This window comes from Equus przewalskii, chromosome 6, assembly GCF_037783145.1.
Source record: "Equus przewalskii isolate Varuska chromosome 6, EquPr2, whole genome shotgun sequence".
Taxonomy (NCBI): Eukaryota; Metazoa; Chordata; class Mammalia; order Perissodactyla; family Equidae; genus Equus; species Equus przewalskii.
The window spans coordinates 49,261,849-49,278,456 of NC_091836.1; the positions used below are offsets into that span (position 1 = coordinate 49,261,849).

Sequence of the window (16,608 nt, forward strand, 5' to 3'; positions counted from 1 at the left end):
CTGGTCAATTGTTAACTGGACAACCAGGTGTCCGGTGTTGTGCAAGGGCCTGGTGGTGGCGCGACAGTTGCGTTAGGTGAATGTCCACTTGGGCCACGCTGGGATCACGCCGGCTGGGGCTCAGCCAGCTGTGGGCTGAGGGCACTGGGACAGCATAGCCCAGGCCCCTGGGACCCTGAGGCTCTGAGCCTCGGTTTCCCCCTGGTTTCCCCTGAGCTGTTCCAGCTGCCCGAATGGAACAGTTCCCTCCTACAAGCCTGTGACACTGGGGTCTTTGTTGGTCTGCTCGCGAGCTGGGGGAGCAGGTGTGGGTGGCAGACACTCCCCCAAGGCCACACGGCGTGACTCCAGGACCCACACATGCCCCAGGTCAGCGCTAACTACTCGTTTGCTTCCTGGATGACTGTGGGCTGGTGCCTCAGTTTCCCCGCCTGTCAAAGGAGGTGACGTTAGTCCTGCCTCCCAGGCTGCTTGGGAGAAGTCACTGAGCTGTTTCACGTCGAGTGCTTAGAACAGAGCCTGGCACACAGTCGGTGCCACATTTGTGTTTGGTGCAACTATTGTGGTCATTTACCATCGCTGGTGTTATGAAGGCCCGGTACAGAGGCTCGATGCCCTCATTGTACAGATAAACTGAGGCCCAGAGGGAGGGTGGGGCTGGCACAGAGTTGCCCCTGGGAGAGGGAGGCAGAACTCTGGCTGCAGCCCGGCCCCTACCGCCGACTCGGGCCTCAGTTTCCCCACCTGAGAGACAGGCCACATCACTCTAGTGGCCTCTCCTGGGGGAAGAGCGATCCGGCCCCTGAACCAGGTGAGGGTGCTCGGGCCTGACCGCTGGCCGCCTGGGTCACCTTCTTGGAACCCTGGCCCTGAGCACCCATCTCTCCCCTGCCCTCCACCTCGTCGTGCCCCTTCGTGCCCCTGGAGCCCCCCTCTTAGCTCTGAGGGTGCCCGTCTGTCCGCCACTCTCTGCCACTCCCGTCTCCTGCCCGGTGCCCATCCTCGCCCCTCACCCAGCCTCAGTGTCCCAGCCGCGTGGCCGCTGGCCCTCCCGCGTCCCAGGCCGGGCTGGTTCCAGGGACCTGCCGCTCTGATGCGCCCCCGTCCCCGCAGGAACCTGCTGTTCGTGTACCCGCACAGCCTCAACTTCAGCAGCCGCCAGGGCTCCGTGCGCAACCTGGCCGTGCGAGTCCAGTACATGGCGGGCGAGGACCCCAGCCAGGCCCTGCCGGTCAGTGGTGTGCCGGCCAAGGGGAGGCGGGCGGTGGGGGCATCCCCGGCGGGCCCCTCATGCCACCACCCCCTCAGGTCATCTTTGGCAAGTCCAGCTGCAGTGAGTTCACCCGCGAGGCCTTCACACCGGTGGTCTACCACAACAAGTATGCGCGATGGGGGGACACGGGGACACGGTAGGGACGCAGGGATGCGGTGGGGATGCGAGGGGCAGGGAAGAGGGGAGGGAGGGGCAGGTTCCAGAGCACTAATGGGGGATCCCAGGCAGGGGGCAGAGACAGCACTGGGGGAGCATGTGGCAGAGGGGCTGGGGCACCCAGGAGGAGCCCAGCCCCCACAGAAGCCCTGGCCCGGCTCCCCAGGTCCCCCGAGTTCTACGAGGAGTTCAAGCTGCGGCTTCCGGCTTGCGTGACCGACAACCACCACCTGCTGTTCACTTTCTACCACATCAGCTGCCAGCCACGGCCGGGCACGGCCCTGGAGACGCCCGTGGGCTTCACGGTAAGCCCACCCCCTGCCAGCCTGCAGCCCCCAACCCAGCGCTCCGGGCCCTGCCCGGCGCCCCCTGACCCCCAGCCTGTCCCCAGTGGATCCCGCTGCTGCAGCACGGCCGCCTGAGGACCGGCCCCTTCTGCCTCCCTGTGTCCGTGGACCAGCCCCCGCCCAGCTACTCCGTGCTCACACCGGACGTAAGTACCCTGGACCCCTGCCTCCCATTGCCGTGGCCCCCCAGGAGCACTCCTGCCGCATGGTCCCCCATTCACGGCCCCGCCTTGCTCCCATCAATGCCCCTGGGAGCCGTGCTGGCCTCCATTAGGGCCTCCAGGGCCCTGGCTGCCTCATCACCCCATTATTGCCTCTGCGTGTCCCACTGCCCCCCGTGTGTCCCTCCCTGTCCTCACCGTCCCAGCCTTGTTAACACCCCAGCTACTGCGCTCCCCTCCCCCCACTAGGATTCCCACGGCCTCTGGCTCCAGGCCTCTGCAGCAGAATGGCCTTGCCTGCCCCCCAGTCGCTGCCCCCCAGGAGTACTTCTGGGCTGATTGCCCCCATTCATGCCCTGTCACCCTCCCACTCGCCCTCGAGCTGTTCATTAATGCCCCTGGGACCTTGGGGCCTCCTGCAATGCTGTTCCCTCCAGGAACGTTTACCCCGGGTCTCTGGTCTCTATTCCCTGTTAGCGTCCTGGGCGTCCAGCCTGCCCACTGCACCCCCGGAGTGCTCTGTCCCATGTGCCCCCCCACCCTGGGCTGGGCCGGGGCCAGGGTGCCCGGCTGCTCCCCTAACGGGGCCGTGAGCAGCCCACAGTGTCGCAATGGCCAGCTGATCGGTCACCCCATCTGTGGGGGAGGACTGGCCAGCGCCCACCAGTGCGTCCCGCCCACAGGTGGCGCTGCCGGGCATGCGCTGGGTGGACGGCCACAAGGGCGTGTTCAGCGTGGAGCTCACAGCGGTGTCGTCCGTGCACCCCCAGGTAGTGGGGGAGGGGGCGGGAACCCCGGAGTCCGGCCCTGGGGTTGGGCAGCCATTCCTGCTCCCCAGGGAGGGCTGGCCTTTGGCCGCGGACATGACTTCGGTCAGCTGCTGGGCTCCCAGGGAAGCTGCTGACTCAGGCGGGGGCGGCCGTGTCCATGGCCATCCTGGCTGGGGCTTTGGCCCTCTGTGGCCCTCGTTCGTCCCTTGCCCCCTGTGCAATCCCCGAGGCCTTCCTGGACCCGAGGCTGGCACGGCTGCTCACCCCTGGTCCCCTCCAGGACCCCCACCTGGACAAGTTCTTCACTCTGGTGCACGTCCTGGAGGAGGGGGCCTTCCCCTTCCGGCTCAAGGACGCCGTGCTGAGCGAGGGCACCGTGGAGCAGGAGCTGCGGGCCAGCCTGGCAGCTCTGCGCCTCGCCAGCCCCGAGCCCCTGGTCGCCTTCTCCCACCACGTGTTGGACAAGCTCGTGCGGCTCGTCGTGCGGCCCCCGATCATTGGTGGCCAGATCGGTGAGCCCACATGGCTTCAGCCCTCAGTTTCCCCATCTGGAAAATGGCCCCTCAGTCTGTTCCTGGGTGACCACCTGTAGCCCATTTATCTCTCTGGCCTCAGTTTCCCCATCTGGAAAATGGCCCCCAGCAGCCGGGGTCCAGAGCGAGTCCCCTGGGACTCTTTAATGGCCATATGACCCCTTGAACCCTAAAGTCTCTTCCTTGGGAAGGTAGGAGGCCCTGGACCTTGACCTTGACCCCTGCTCTGCCCGGCAGTAAACCTAGGTCGTGGGGCTTTTGAAGCAATGGCCCATGTAGTCAGCCTTGTCCACCGGAGCCTGGAAGCTGCCCAGGATGCCCGTGGTCATTGCCCGCTGCTGGCTGCTTATGTCCACTATGCTTTCCGGTTGCCTGGCACCGAGCCCAGCCTCCCGGGCGGTGAGTATTGGTGGGAGACCCTGGCGGACAGGAAGTATCTCGGAGGAGATATCTTAGTCAAAAGGAATAGCATGTGCCAAGGCCCTGAGGCCTCACAGGCCTTGATTGGTTTGGACAACTTGTAAGAGACACGGTCTTGCTCACTTTTGCCCTACCCTAGGGGTCTGGTCTTTGTATGCTTGACTGACAGCTGATTTAGCCAGTCAACAAGCGTCTTGGGTAGCTTGAAGCAGGGACTCAAGCTGGGCTGCCTGAGTTTGAATCCCAGCTCTGCCTCCTACAAGCGCTATGACCCCGGGCAAGTGACTTTACCTCTCTGGGCCTGTTTTCCAGTTGTGAGAATGAGGATAATAATGGTACCCCCCCCCCCGAGGGTACTGGTGATAGTAAATGACATAGTAATCTGTGTGATATGCTTCGTACAGCAAGCATGCAATAAAGTTGGATTTTTGTTTCATGTGCTACATAATTAATAATAACCCCTGGGGCCAGCCCGGTGGCGCAGCAGTTGAGTTCGCACATTCTTCTTCTCGGCGGCCCAGGGTTCCCTGGTTCGGATCCCAGGTGCAGACGTGGCACCGCTTGGCATGCCATGCTGTGGTAGGCGTCCCACATATAAAGTAGAGGAAGATGGGCACGGATGTTAGCTCAGGGCCAGTCTTCCTCAGCAAAAAGAGGAGGATTGGCAGCAGTTAGCTCAGGGCTGATCTTCCTCAAAAAAAAAAAATAAATAACCCCTGATCCCTGTGGGTCCTTACTATGTGCCTGGCACTGTTCTCAGTGTCCTTCAATCTCCCCAAAATCTCTGGGAGGCCACAGCCGTTGTCATACGCATTATACAGATGAGGAACCTGGAGGCTCGGAAAAGAAGCGTGACTCACCAGGAAGGGGCAGGGGTCATCAGGACAGGTGGGCAGGTGACTGACCTCATTCCCTCCATCCTAAGGGGCCCCTCCGGTGACAGTGCAGTCCACCACGCTGGCCCGGGGGCCTGGCCGCCCCGCCAGCCTCTACCTGGCCCGCTCTAAGAGCATCAGCAGCAGCAATCCTGACCTGGCCGTGGCCCCTGGCTCAGTGGACGACGAGGTCTCCCGCATCCTGGCCAGCAAGGTAGGGCAGGGGGGCCCTGGGATCTCCAGCCTCAGTGGCCGTGGCTGCCAGGCGGGTGGGTGAAGGATCTCAGTGTTGACGGAGGACAGGACACAGCACAAGCGACAGCACGGACGACAGCTTGACTCTGCAGCAGGGCTGTCACAGGCTGGGGGCTGCGACTCAGGCTCTGCGCGGGGCTTCACACTCCGAGGCTGACCCAAGGCTGGGTGGCCGGAGCGTGGCCTGGTTGAAAAAGAGCAGGGTATACGTAGTGCAGCAGGTGCATGTATGTGTGTACCCCATGCACGTGTGCATGGTGCATTTACACGTGCACTCCACATACACACGCACTCCATGTGCACATGTACATGGGCTCACACATGCGCACTCCATGCGCACGCATACACACGCACTCCATGTGCACGTGTACATGGGCACACACACACGCACTCCCTGTGCACATGTATACAGGCGCACACACACACACTCCATGCACACATGTACACAGGCACATAAACACCTGCACTCCATGAGCATACGGACATGGGCGCATATCCATATACTTGTGTACACGGGCGCATGTACATGTGCACTCCGTGCACATATGGGTGTGTATACACGTGCTCTCTGTGCACATCTGGATGCAGGTGCATATACATGTGCACTCCATGCGTGTACATACACAGGTGCATATATGCACGTACTCCATGCACATACATACACGAGTGGATATACCCGTGCACTCCATACGCATACGTACATAGGCGCATGTACACGTGTACTCCATGCATACACGCACAGGTGCATGTACACCTGCGCTCTGTGTTCATACCTAATGGGTGCGTATGGTGTGCATGCTATGAACATACTTATACAGGTGCATGTACTCTGTGCACATACAGACACAGGTGCATATGTGTGTGTGTCCCATGCACATACATATACAGGTACGTATACACGTGCACTCCATGCACATACATACACGAATGCATATACACATGCGTCTGTGCATGTGTTTGCACACATATTTCCCAGGTTGTGTGTAGGTGCCCATGTGGCACATGTATGGTCCAGGGCAGTGACCAGGCTTGGTGTTTCAGCTGGTTTCCCGCCCTCTGCCCATGGCTCCTGCCTCTTACCCGTGTATCTCCAGGGCATCGACCGCTCACACTCCTGGGTGAATTCTGCTTATGCTCCAGGAGGCAGCAGGGCTGTGCTGCGCCGAGCACCCCCTTACTGTGGGGCCGACCCCAGACAGGTGCCCACCCCCCTTGCTCCTGCACGCCTGTGACCGCACCTTGGCATGAGCTCTTCCACCTTCCTGGCTGTGGCCGACTAACCTAGGGGGGCTGCCTGAAGGAAGCAGCAGACCCCTCCTGCCTTTGTTTGGGGCTGTGGAGTCGGTATTATAGGCATCTCAGGGTCATCTTAATCACCTTTGGCTGCCACACAGACCACAGCCTCAGGCAGAGACAGAAGAGACAGGGTGGTATGCAAATAGCATGCAAATGATACTCAAATCCAGCCACTATAACCTCACTGCCCGCATGCCCTAATCTCTTTCTTTAATCCACTCTCAACTGTCCCCTTGACATAGCAAGGTGCCAAGGGGGCGGAACTGAGCCTCTGGGCTCCCCGACCCTGTTCCAGGCAGAGAGGGACCCTTCTGGGCAGCCCCCTTTCCTCTGCCCCTTCCCAGGCACCTGGCTTGGGGAGGAGCTTTGCCGACAGACCTGGGTCTGAGTCCTGGCTCTGCCCTGCGCCCCCAGCTCTGAATTTTCAGATGCGGGGAAGACTCAAAGTCAAGTGCTCAGTGCAGCGGTCCCGAGCCTGGGAGGGGTTGGGGCAATGAGGGCGGGATTTGCTGGAGGGGATGGATCCTCGGCCCAGCCTCGCCCCTGAGCGGCCAGCTAGTCAGGGAGATGGACGCAGGTCCAACACTCACGGGTGTGTAAGTGCATGAGTGAAAATGCTTCAAAGGAACAAGCGCAGGACCACCAGCCTCCCTCCGGGTGGTCTGGGGGGCCCCTCTAGGGAGGTGACATTTTTGCTGGAACCTGGAGGGTGAGACAGAGCCTGCAAGAGAAGAGTGGGTGTTTCAGGGAACAGCACGTGCAAAAGGTGGGAACAAACTTGGAGGCCCCTAGGCAGCAAGAGGGGCCGCAGGGGTGGCTTTGCTGCACACTTGGCACCCGGCCGTGTCCCAGCTCGGCACCCATTACCCGGACAACCTGCGCCGCATGGTGGCTGTGAGCAGTGTGTGCAAGGGGACCGTGGGACAGCCTTCTGGGCTTGCTGGGCATCCAGGCTCACGGGCCCTGCCATGCCCCCAGCAGTTTTAACAGGACTTGGCCTTGAAGAACAGATAAGGGGTGACAAGGTGGTAGGAGGGTGGGCGTTCTGGGCAGGAGGTGGCACTGATGCTGGCCTTTGCAGCTGATGGGCCATCTGGTGTGTGCCGAGGAGCCAGGGCGTGTGGCTGGGACCATGGGAGCGGGGGGGCCTCCGGGGTCGAGGCAGGGGCCTGGGCGGGTCTCAGGGCCGCTCCATCACTGGACTCCGCTCCCTGTTGGCGGCCTCACCTCCGGCCCACCAAAGGAGGAGAGGAGAGTGGAGCTTGAGCCCCTACCCATTGCACAGATGGGGACAGTGAGGCCCAGCGAGGCCCCACGCAAGGCTGGAGGGGGCCAGGCCTGGAACCCGGGGCCCGCTCAACTGTCTCACTGCCTCTCATCCCCGTTTCACCTCTGCTGTCCTTATCTTTCTTCCTCTTCTTTCTCCTCTTGCACCTTCGTGCCCTCTGCCTCCTCTGTCCACCCCTGAACTCACTCACTTGCTCACACTCCCCGCCCTCATCCACACTCGTGCTCACCTCGTCTGACCACTCTCTCTCTCCGCCGTCTCCTGTCCACATCCTCTTCATTGTGACTCTCATCTCATACATCATATTCTGCCCTCCATCCACACCCACTCACCTCTATCTTTATTAACACGGCTCCCTCTGTCTGTGCCCCTTCTGCCCGTCCACATGGACACGTCTTTCATCTGTCTCCTTCCAATCGTCTCTCTTCCTTGTCCTCACCACCTGCGCCCACACTAACGTCCCTCGCCATGCCATCCTCTCCATCCCATCCCATCATAGGCCATCGACCACTGTTCTAGCCGACCCTCCTCCTACTTCGAGGGCTCCTCCTTGGCCCCACCAGCCACCCAGCCGAGACCCACTGTGCAGAAGGTAGTGGGAGGCAGGGGGTGGGTGGCACAATTTTGGCCTAGCCCCCAGCAGAGGGGTCCAGAGCTCCGGTCCCCCCTGAGCCCAGCAGGGTCTGGAGAGCTGGGGAAAAGGCACGTCGACCCTTTCTGCCCACCCTCTCCTCCTGCATGGCCTCCCACCGCTCTAACCCCAAGCCCTCTGGCTGCATCCTCCGCTGTCATGGCTCCAGGGGGGTTCGGGACAGGCTCCTCTGCTCTCTGTGACCCCTGCCCCTGCCCCCAGCTGCTTCACGAGGAGCTGGCTCTTCAGTGGGTAGTCAGCGGCAGCACCGTGCGCGAGGCCATCCTTCAACACGCCTGGTTCTTCTTCCAGCTCATGGTGAGACGCCCTCGTCCCTGCTGGGAAGCATGAAGCCCCCAGGGAGACCCTGTTCTTGGGGAGAGAAGCCTCCTGAAATAGCCCCAAGACCCCAGAGAAATAGCCCCAAGAGGCGCCCCCCAAGAGAGAGAGATGAGGGCTACCTAAAGGGATCTCTCCCTGGAGAGACCCCCTCTACCAAGAGAAGACCCCCCCCCTTCCCTCTGAGACTGTCTGGAGTGAGAGACGGCTAACCAGCGAGGAGACCCCTCCAAGAGATATCCCCAGAGAGAGGCGGAAACCCATGTGATCAGACTTGACACCCCCCAAACTCTTCAAGAGGTACCTTGAATGACCCCTCCTGGCTACAACTCACCCTCCAGCCTGCCCACAGACATCGTCCCAGGAGGCCTGCTCTAGCCCCTCCCACACCCCCTCAGCCTTCCCACCGTCCACGCTGCCTGGGACCCACTCAGGCTCTGCCCATGGCCTGCAAGCCCCGCCCACAGCCATCAGGCCCCACCCTCAGCCCTTAATTATGGGGCTTAAGCTCCACCCAGGGCTCCTGATGCCCGCCTCCCTTGCTGCTGAAGCACCAATCAGGACTCCTCAAGCCCTGCCTCCGTCTGGCAGGCCCCACCCACCCACACTCCTCAAGCTCCGCCCCTGCCTCGCCCCACCCCCAGGTGAAGAGCATGACGCTGCATCTGCTTCTGGGCCAGCGGCTGGACACGCCCCGCAAGCTGCGCTTCCCTGGGCGCTTCCTGGATGACATCGCAGCCCTGGTGGGCTCTGTGGGCCTGGAGGTCATCACCCGAGTCCACAAGGTGAAGGGGCGGGGCCTCAGTGAGGGGCGGGGCTCGAGGGAGGATGTAGAGCCAGCCAGGCAGGGGCGGCAATTCTGCCCTGGGCCACCTGGCTGCGAGACCACAAAGCCCATTTGCAGGATCGGCCTGTTCCTTCAGCATCTATTTCTTGAGCACCTACTGTGTGCCCAGTCCTGTGTTTGGTGCTACAGACACAGCTGTGAATAAAAGAGACCAAAATCGTCATCCTCCTGGGGCTGACTTTTAGCGGGAGGCTTGAAGGAGGCGAAGGAGCAATCTAGGTGATGTCTGAGGGAAGAGCAGTCCAGACAGGGGGAACAGCAAGTGCAAAGGCCCTGAGGCAGGACCATCTTGGTCTGTTAGAGGGACAGTGAGGAGATGAGTATGGTTGGAATGGAGTGAGCAGGGGGAGAGTGGGAGTTGGTGAAGGCAGGGGTGTGACAGGGCAGATCCATTAGCCCTTACCACAGTGCCAGTATATAGTAAGTGCTCAATAAATGGACATAGAAGTTCAGAGACCTTGACAATTGTCCAGGTTCTGGATCGCTAATTCCAATGACCGTAGGAGTTAAGCAGGCATTAATAATAATGATAAAAGTAATAATATGGAGCATTTATTGAGTACTTTCTGTGTATCTAAACACTTTAGAGGGATCACATCATTAAATTTTCCCAACAACCCTATGAAGTTAGTGTTATTGTTACTTCCATTTGATTGATGGAGAAACTGAGGCAAAGAATGACTGAGTAACAACTTGAGACTACACAGCTGGGAAGGGGCAGAATGGGGTTTTGAACCCAAGCCACGAGCTCACACCCTCACCACCAGCTTCAGCTGGGAGAGTGGGGCTTATCGTGGCCCAGAGGGTGTGTGCCCATTAGCCGGGGTCAGAATGTCTGATTTTTAAAGAGAAATGGGACTTCTGGATTTGGTAGGAACTTTCTAGATCTTTGAAACACCAGTCCAGCCCCAGCTGGCCCTTGTGCAATCTCGCTCGACCTCTGGGCTGGTCTCTAAGGTCTCGACCTTGTTTCCCTGGAGCCTCCCCAAGGGCCGATATCCCCAGGGGCTGACCCAGATTGTGAGGAAACCCCCCGAGGAAGGGCTCTGGGAAGAACACACCCCCTGAGAAGCAGCATCGTGCAGCTGCTGGTGGGGCATCGGAGAGGGCCACAGCTGTTTCATTCCATCAATTGACAGTTATCCAGCACTGACTGTATCAGGCTCCATGCACAAGGCAGACCCATTCTCTGTCCCATGAGGACTCAGAGTTCTGGTGGATTTTGTATTTTCTTTCTTGGGTTATGGGGAACTGAGGGCCACTGAGGCTGACTTGTGAGGCCATGGAGTGGCTCATGAGAAAGAACAAGTGCCAGCTAGGCCTTGAAGCCATAAGAGCCTCCTTGCTGTTCTTCACACTTGCCACACACATCCTGCCCCAGGGCCTTTAGTGTTCCCTCTCCTTAGAATGCCTTTTTCCCCTCGGCTCTTTCTCATCCTTTGGGCTTCTATGTGTTCTGTTGTCTTCTAAACACATAGAACTATCTGGAATCCTTTTGTTGATTGTCTTCCCCTACATGAGAATGTGAGCTAGCTGGAAAAGCAGCAGGGACCACGTCTGTCCTGTACACAGGGCTTGGTACATAATAGATGCTCATTAAAGGATTGCAGAGGGTGTTATCAGTTAGGGCGGAGGGTAATTTGCTCGAGCACCATCACAAGTGGTTTAAATGAGAGCAAAGTTTATTCCTGAGCATAAGTGGGCTGTGGGGGGGCTCCACAGTGTGGGCCTGGCCATCGCGGTTCATGTGGCGGCAGCCACATCAGGTGTTGCAGGCAGTGGGAACCGGAGGACCTTCTGTTTAAGTGGCCACATCCCTTCTCCTTGAATCCCATTGGCCAGAATGTGGTCGTGTGGTTATTCTCAGCTGCAAGGGAGGCTGGGAAATGTAGTCTCTACCCAGCTCTGAGCTCTGGTGGGGGTTTCAATTCTCGGAGAGATGGGGAGAAAGGGTCTAGCAGGGAGTCAGCCCCGATCTGTGTTGTGTTACTGGAATCTAGTAAGAAAGAAAAGAAAATAGTTTCCTGAGCGAATTCCTGTGGAGTGTAGACACCTAAGTGTGGGGATGAAAGGGACAGAGGGAGGAGGACAACCAGGAAGGCTGGGGGTGTCCAGAGCCCGGAGATGGGGGCACGTAAAGAACCCCAGGGTTTTGGGGCAGGAATGCGGCTCCTGGAGGTCTCTGGGGACGCTGGCAAGAGCCAGGCCCAGGGCGGGGACTGAGGCTTGCCGGGGTGTGCGGGCGTGGGCTGACGGGCCCGGTGTCCCCAGGACGCGGAGCTGGCCGAGCGCCTCAACGCCAGCCTGGCCTTCTTCCTCAGTGACCTGCTGTCGCTGACGGACCGCGGCTTCGTCTTCAGCCTGGTCCGGGCCCACTACAAGCAGGTAGGGATGGGCGTGGCAGGAACGGAGCCCTGCGGGTGCCGTGGCAGCTGGTAGGCTTGGTGGGTGGACATTTACAAAAAGTCGCCCGTTGACCCCTTCCTCGGCAGGTGGCCACGCGGCTGCTGTCGGCCCCCAACCCAGTGGCGCTGCTGACCCTGCGCATGGACTTCACCCGTATCCTGTGCAGCCATGAGCACTACGTGACCCTCAACCTCCCCTGCTGTCCCCTGTCTCCCCCGGCCTCGCCCTCGCCCTCCATATCCTCTACCACCTCCCAGGTGGGCTGGCCTCACCCATGGCCCCTCCCCTTGACCTATGACCTCTCACTTTCAACCCATCTTCTAGGGTTTCCTCGTCTCTGTCCATTTCACAGCAAGCTACTGTCCAAGGGGCCTGACCCTTCACCTCTGACCCCTCATTCTTGGCAGTTTCCTGGGAGGACCAGCTTCTAACTTCTCACCCCTGAATCCTAACTCCCAGCCAAGCGTTCCATCTGCTGTTTCTCAGACCCCTGACTTTTGACCCCAGACCCTGTCCCCTCACAGATAGGTTGACCCCAGTCTCTCACCTCTGATCTCCAACTCGATATCCATGTCACCTCCAGATGAGCTAATCCTAATTGCTCACCTCTGACCCTTGAGCCCTGGCCCCCTGCCATTCCTGCTTTCTCGCCCCGCCCCCTGCAGAGCTCCACCTTCTCCAGCCAGGCCCCAGACCCCAAGGTGACCAGCATGTTTGAGCTGAGCGGGCCGTTCCGGCAGCAGCACTTCCTGGCTGGGCTCCTGCTCACGGAGCTGGCGCTGGCCCTGGAACCTGAGGCCGAGGGGTGAGCCCCGGCCCCGGCTGGCCCCGGGGCGGCAGGACGGTCCAGAAGCCACGTCCACTCCGTCCTGAGCACGTCCCTCTCCCGCAGGGTGTCCCTGCTGCACAAGAAGGCCATCAGTGCTGTCCACAGCCTGCTCTGTGGCCATGACGCTGACCCCCGCTACACAGATGCCACCGTGAAGGCCCGTGTGGCCGAGCTGTACCTGCCCCTGCTGTCACTCGCCCGGGACACGCTGCCACGGCTGCACGACTTTGCTGGTCGGTGGGCCGAGGCTGGACGGGGTCGCGATCCAGGGGCCTGTTAATCACACAAGGCTCAGGGTGGGAAAGGTGCGAGAGCAGGGTTAGGAACAAAAGCACGGGGGCTAGGGTCAGAGGAGTGGGTTCAAATCCTGCCTCCTGGGGCTGGCCCAGTGGCACAGTGGTTAAGTATGCACGTTCCGCTTCTTGGCGGCCCAGGGTTCACCGGTTCAGATCCCGGGTGCAGACGTGGCACCGTTTGGCATGCCATGCTGTGGTAGGTGTCCCATATATAAAGTAGAGACAGATGGGCACAGATGTTAGCTCAGGGCCAGTCTTCCTCAGCAAAAAGAGGAGGATTAGCAGCAGATGTTAGCTCAGGGCTGATCTTCCTCAAAAAAAAAAGTCCTTCCTCCTGGCCCCAAGCAGACCATTCACCTCTCTGAGCCTCAGGTTTCTCACCTATGAAATGGGGACAGTGGTAGCACCAACTACATCCTAGGATTATGTGAAAATGTGGGGAAGTGTCGTACTGGGGTACTGTCAGCCCACGATAAATGGGAGATGTTATTATAACATTTATTATCCTCTAAGAAGAGAAAACATGAGGAGGGGTCGAGGGGGAACATCGGGGTGAGGGTGTTGGGAGCCTGGTGGTCATTCATTCGCTCGTTTGCACGTTCGTTGGCACAACTGAGGGACGTATGTCCAGTGCTCAGAAGCATGGGCCTAGGGTATGTGGATTGATGCCCTGCATCATTTGGGGGAAATTCTCAGTCATTATCTCTTGAATTCTTTTTTCTGCCTCGTTTTCTCACTTCTCTCCTTCGGGGACTCCAATTACACGTACGTCAGACCTTTGATGTCACACGTGTCTGCTGTACCATGTTCTCTTTTCTCTGCTTCATTTGGGAAACCTGTCCTGTGCACGTGTCTTTGAGTTCACTACTTCTGTCCGCTGCTGTGTCCGATCTGCTGTCAACCGCATCCTTTGAGTTCTGAATTTCAGATGTTATATTTTTTGGCTGGAAAATGTCCCTTTGATTTTTTTTATAGATGCCAATTCTCTGTTGAAACTCTCCATCTTTTTACCCATTTTTGTGCATCTTTTTCTCTACTTTTGCTTTTAAAGTCCTTGTTTGCTAACTTTTGGCCGTCTCCGTGCTTTTTCCCTCTTATCAATCGTATTTTCCTGCCTCTTCCCATGTCTTGTAATTTTGTGTTGTATTTTGGACATCGTCTGTAAAAGAGCCTTCGGGATGGAAGCATTGTCATCTTCCCCAGTGAGGGTTCCTCTTTCCCTCTTAGGCAGATGGGATATGGGGCCGATCACCCCCATCCAGTGAGAAGCCGAGCTAGGTTAAGCTGGGCTGGAGCTTTAGTTAGACTCAGTCGACCTTTTGTTTCAAGAATCTCTAGGTGAGGCCCATTCTATATTGTTGGCACCTCCTATCTCTGGTGAGACTTTTTTTTTGGTGGGGAGGTAAGAGGTACTCTTTTGAGATCATAGGTTTTGGATCCAGACTGTTTAGGTTAAAATCCTACCTCTACCATTTACTCACTGTGTGACCCCAGGGAAGTAACTTAACCTCTCTGTGCTTCAGTTTCTTCATTTGTGTAGTAGGGGGGATAAAAGTACTTATCTCATAGGGTTGTTTTGAAGGGTAAGAGTTAATATTTTCAAAGTGCTTAGAACAGCACCTGGCACATAGGAGATGCTCAGTGCCAATGGATGCTGTAATAATAGCAACATCATTTATTATTATTGCTGTTGTTGTTGTCATTGTCATCATCTTTACAATGACTACTCCTGTGGGCCAGGCCGTGTTGTAAGTGTTGAGCATGTAGCAGTGGGCAGAGCAGATACAGTCCAGGCCTCTGTGGATCTTCCCAACAATTACACAGTGAGGGTATCTAATTTCAAGGCCAATAAATGAGCTCTGGGAGTAAATAACTGGAGTCACATCCTGGTCTGGGAGGTGGTATCAGGGAAGGCCTCCCTGAGGAGGTGACATTTGAGCTGAAATTTGAGACAGAGGGATAGCAGTTACCAAGGCCCCATTCTTCTCTCCCTCTGCCCTTCCCCACAGAGGGTCCAGGTCAACGGTCAAGACTGGCCTCGATGCTCGACTCGGACACAGAAGGAGAAGGGGACATTGGAGGCACCATCAACCCGTCAGTGGCCATGGCCATCGCTGGTGGCCCCCTGGCCCCTGGCTCCCGGGCCAGCATCTCCCAGGGCCCAGCGACGGTGAGTACGGGGCTGGCCCCCAGAGACACCATCCACCCCGGTAATCGAAGTTACCCATCGGCCAAGTCTTCTCTTAATATGGAGTAAATGAAAATGGCTCTGTTGCTTCTGCGCCCTGCCCCCTCTCCGGCCCCAGGCTTCCCGCTCCGGCTGTCCCCTGTCTGCCGAGTCCAGCCGCACCCTGCTGGTGTGTGTGCTGTGGGTCCTGAAGAATGCCGAGCCGGCTCTCCTGCAGCGCTGGGCTGCAGACCTGGCCCTGCCTCAGCTGGGGCGTCTCCTGGACTTGCTGTACCTTTGCCTGGCTGCCTTCGAGTACAAGGTTCGAGGGGACAGGCAGGGGACCAGGGCGCAGGAGGCAGGCCGAGCATGCATCTGGGGCTCTGGGGTGCCGTGGGATGGGGCCAAAGGGGTGGACTGTCTTCATGCCCCAGTTCCCAAAGGGAAGGGTGTGGACTGTTTCTGTGCTGGGCCAAAGAGAAAAGGGAGAGTCGTCTTCACGAATAGAATTTGGAAGGTGCCGAGAGCTTGCAGTAAAGGGCAGAACTGTGTCTTCAAGCACAGCGTCCCGAGGTCGGAAAGGGCTGGAAGAAGCAGACAAGGCTAGCCACAGAAAAGGGTCGAGTCAGCCTTGAACCTGTTCTCTGCCCTCCCAGGGGAAAAAGGCCTTTGAGAGGATCAACAGCCTCACCTTCAAGAAGTCACTGGACATGAAGGCTCGACTGGAGGAAGCCATCCTGGGCACCATCGGAGCGAGACAGGAGATGGTGCGACGGAGCCGTGGTGAGAGGGAGACGTCCCCTGCGCATGTCTCCACCCGGCTACTCCCAGCCTGTGTCCGAGGGACCCAAAGACGGGGGCCCATCCCTACCTCTCTGTCCAGCTCACTTTTCTCGGAATGAAGTCCGTGTGTCATCCCCGTACACACGTGTGTCCGTGTTCCCTGTCTGTTGTCACGTGTCATTCCTGTCTGGCTGTGTGCATCCACTCAGCAAGCGTCCACGTCACCCAGGTCCTCACGGGTTATCCCATCTGTGTATCTCTGCCCCCGTGCGCCTCCCCTAATGACCCGCATCTTTATGTTTTTGCGCCTCTGTGGACATGGGCCTCCGCATCTCAGAGAGGAGCCCATTTGGGAACCAGGAGAACGTACGCTGGCGCAAGAGCATCACGCACTGGAAACAAACCTCAGACCGCGTGGACAAGTGGGTGTGGGTGGGAAGTCATTCCTGGGTCACACCTGTTGACAGAGGATCAGCACCTCTGGGGCAGCCAAGGGAGGGGGAGAGACCTCAGCCGTGGGGTGGGGTCTGCTCCTGAGAGGGCCCTCAAGCCCCTCCCGTCCCCTCCAGGACCAAGGATGAAATAGAACATGAGGCCTTGGTGGACGGGAACCTGGCAACTGAGGCGAGCCTGGTGGTTCTGGATACATTGGAGATCATTGTGCAGGTAGGACTTGATCCAGCATCTCCATGACCTCTGATGCTGCCACAGTGCCGTGTGGTCTCTGACTCTGTAATCCCCCTCTTTCTCTGACATCATAACCACCCTGGTCTCTAACGGCTGGATTTCTGACACCCCAGACGGTGATGCTGTCCGAGGCCCGGGAGAGCATCTTGGGCGCGGTACTGAAGGTTGTGTTGTACAGTCTGGGCAGTGCCCAGAGCGCCCTCTTCTTGCAGCATGGCCTGGCCACACAGCGGGCCCTGGTGTCCAAGG

At 58.6% G+C, this 16,608-nt stretch overlaps 1 protein-coding gene across 10 annotated transcripts in view; it reads left to right on the forward strand.

The window, feature by feature from the left end:
* The window catches only part of DOCK6 (dedicator of cytokinesis 6), a 40,358-nt gene that overhangs the window by 15,162 nt on the left and 8,588 nt on the right, over window positions 1–16,608 (forward strand). For 3 of the 10 annotated variants that reach the window (XR_011541490.1, XM_070625474.1, XM_070625470.1), the window contains exons 15-36: window positions 1,114–1,231; window positions 1,309–1,379; window positions 1,596–1,734; window positions 1,821–1,922; window positions 2,621–2,707; window positions 2,988–3,219; window positions 3,478–3,639; window positions 4,586–4,749; window positions 5,885–5,989; window positions 7,874–7,966; window positions 8,228–8,323; window positions 8,989–9,129; window positions 11,463–11,576; window positions 11,684–11,854; window positions 12,263–12,402; window positions 12,490–12,659; window positions 14,732–14,892; window positions 15,029–15,211; window positions 15,546–15,672; window positions 16,010–16,094; window positions 16,242–16,338; window positions 16,473–16,607. Coding sequence is in view for 7 of the 10 variants with exons in the window: in XM_070625474.1 (XP_070481575.1) it covers window positions 1,114–1,231; window positions 1,309–1,379; window positions 1,596–1,734; window positions 1,821–1,922; window positions 2,621–2,707; window positions 2,988–3,219; window positions 3,478–3,639; window positions 4,586–4,749; window positions 5,885–5,989; window positions 7,874–7,966; window positions 8,228–8,323; window positions 8,989–9,129; window positions 11,463–11,576; window positions 11,684–11,854; window positions 12,263–12,402; window positions 12,490–12,659; window positions 14,732–14,892; window positions 15,029–15,211; window positions 15,546–15,672; window positions 16,010–16,094; window positions 16,242–16,338; window positions 16,473–16,607 (2,893 nt within the window). In the remaining 3 variants the exon portion in view is untranslated. The remainder of the gene's footprint in view (window positions 1–1,113; window positions 1,232–1,308; window positions 1,380–1,595; window positions 1,735–1,820; window positions 1,923–2,620; window positions 2,708–2,987; window positions 3,220–3,477; window positions 3,640–4,585; window positions 4,750–5,884; window positions 5,990–7,873; window positions 7,967–8,227; window positions 8,324–8,988; window positions 9,130–11,462; window positions 11,577–11,683; window positions 11,855–12,262; window positions 12,403–12,489; window positions 12,660–14,731; window positions 14,893–15,028; window positions 15,212–15,545; window positions 15,673–16,009; window positions 16,095–16,241; window positions 16,339–16,472; window position 16,608) is intronic. The other 7 variants (XM_070625476.1, XM_070625471.1, XM_070625477.1 and 4 more) reach the window with 5 other exon arrangements.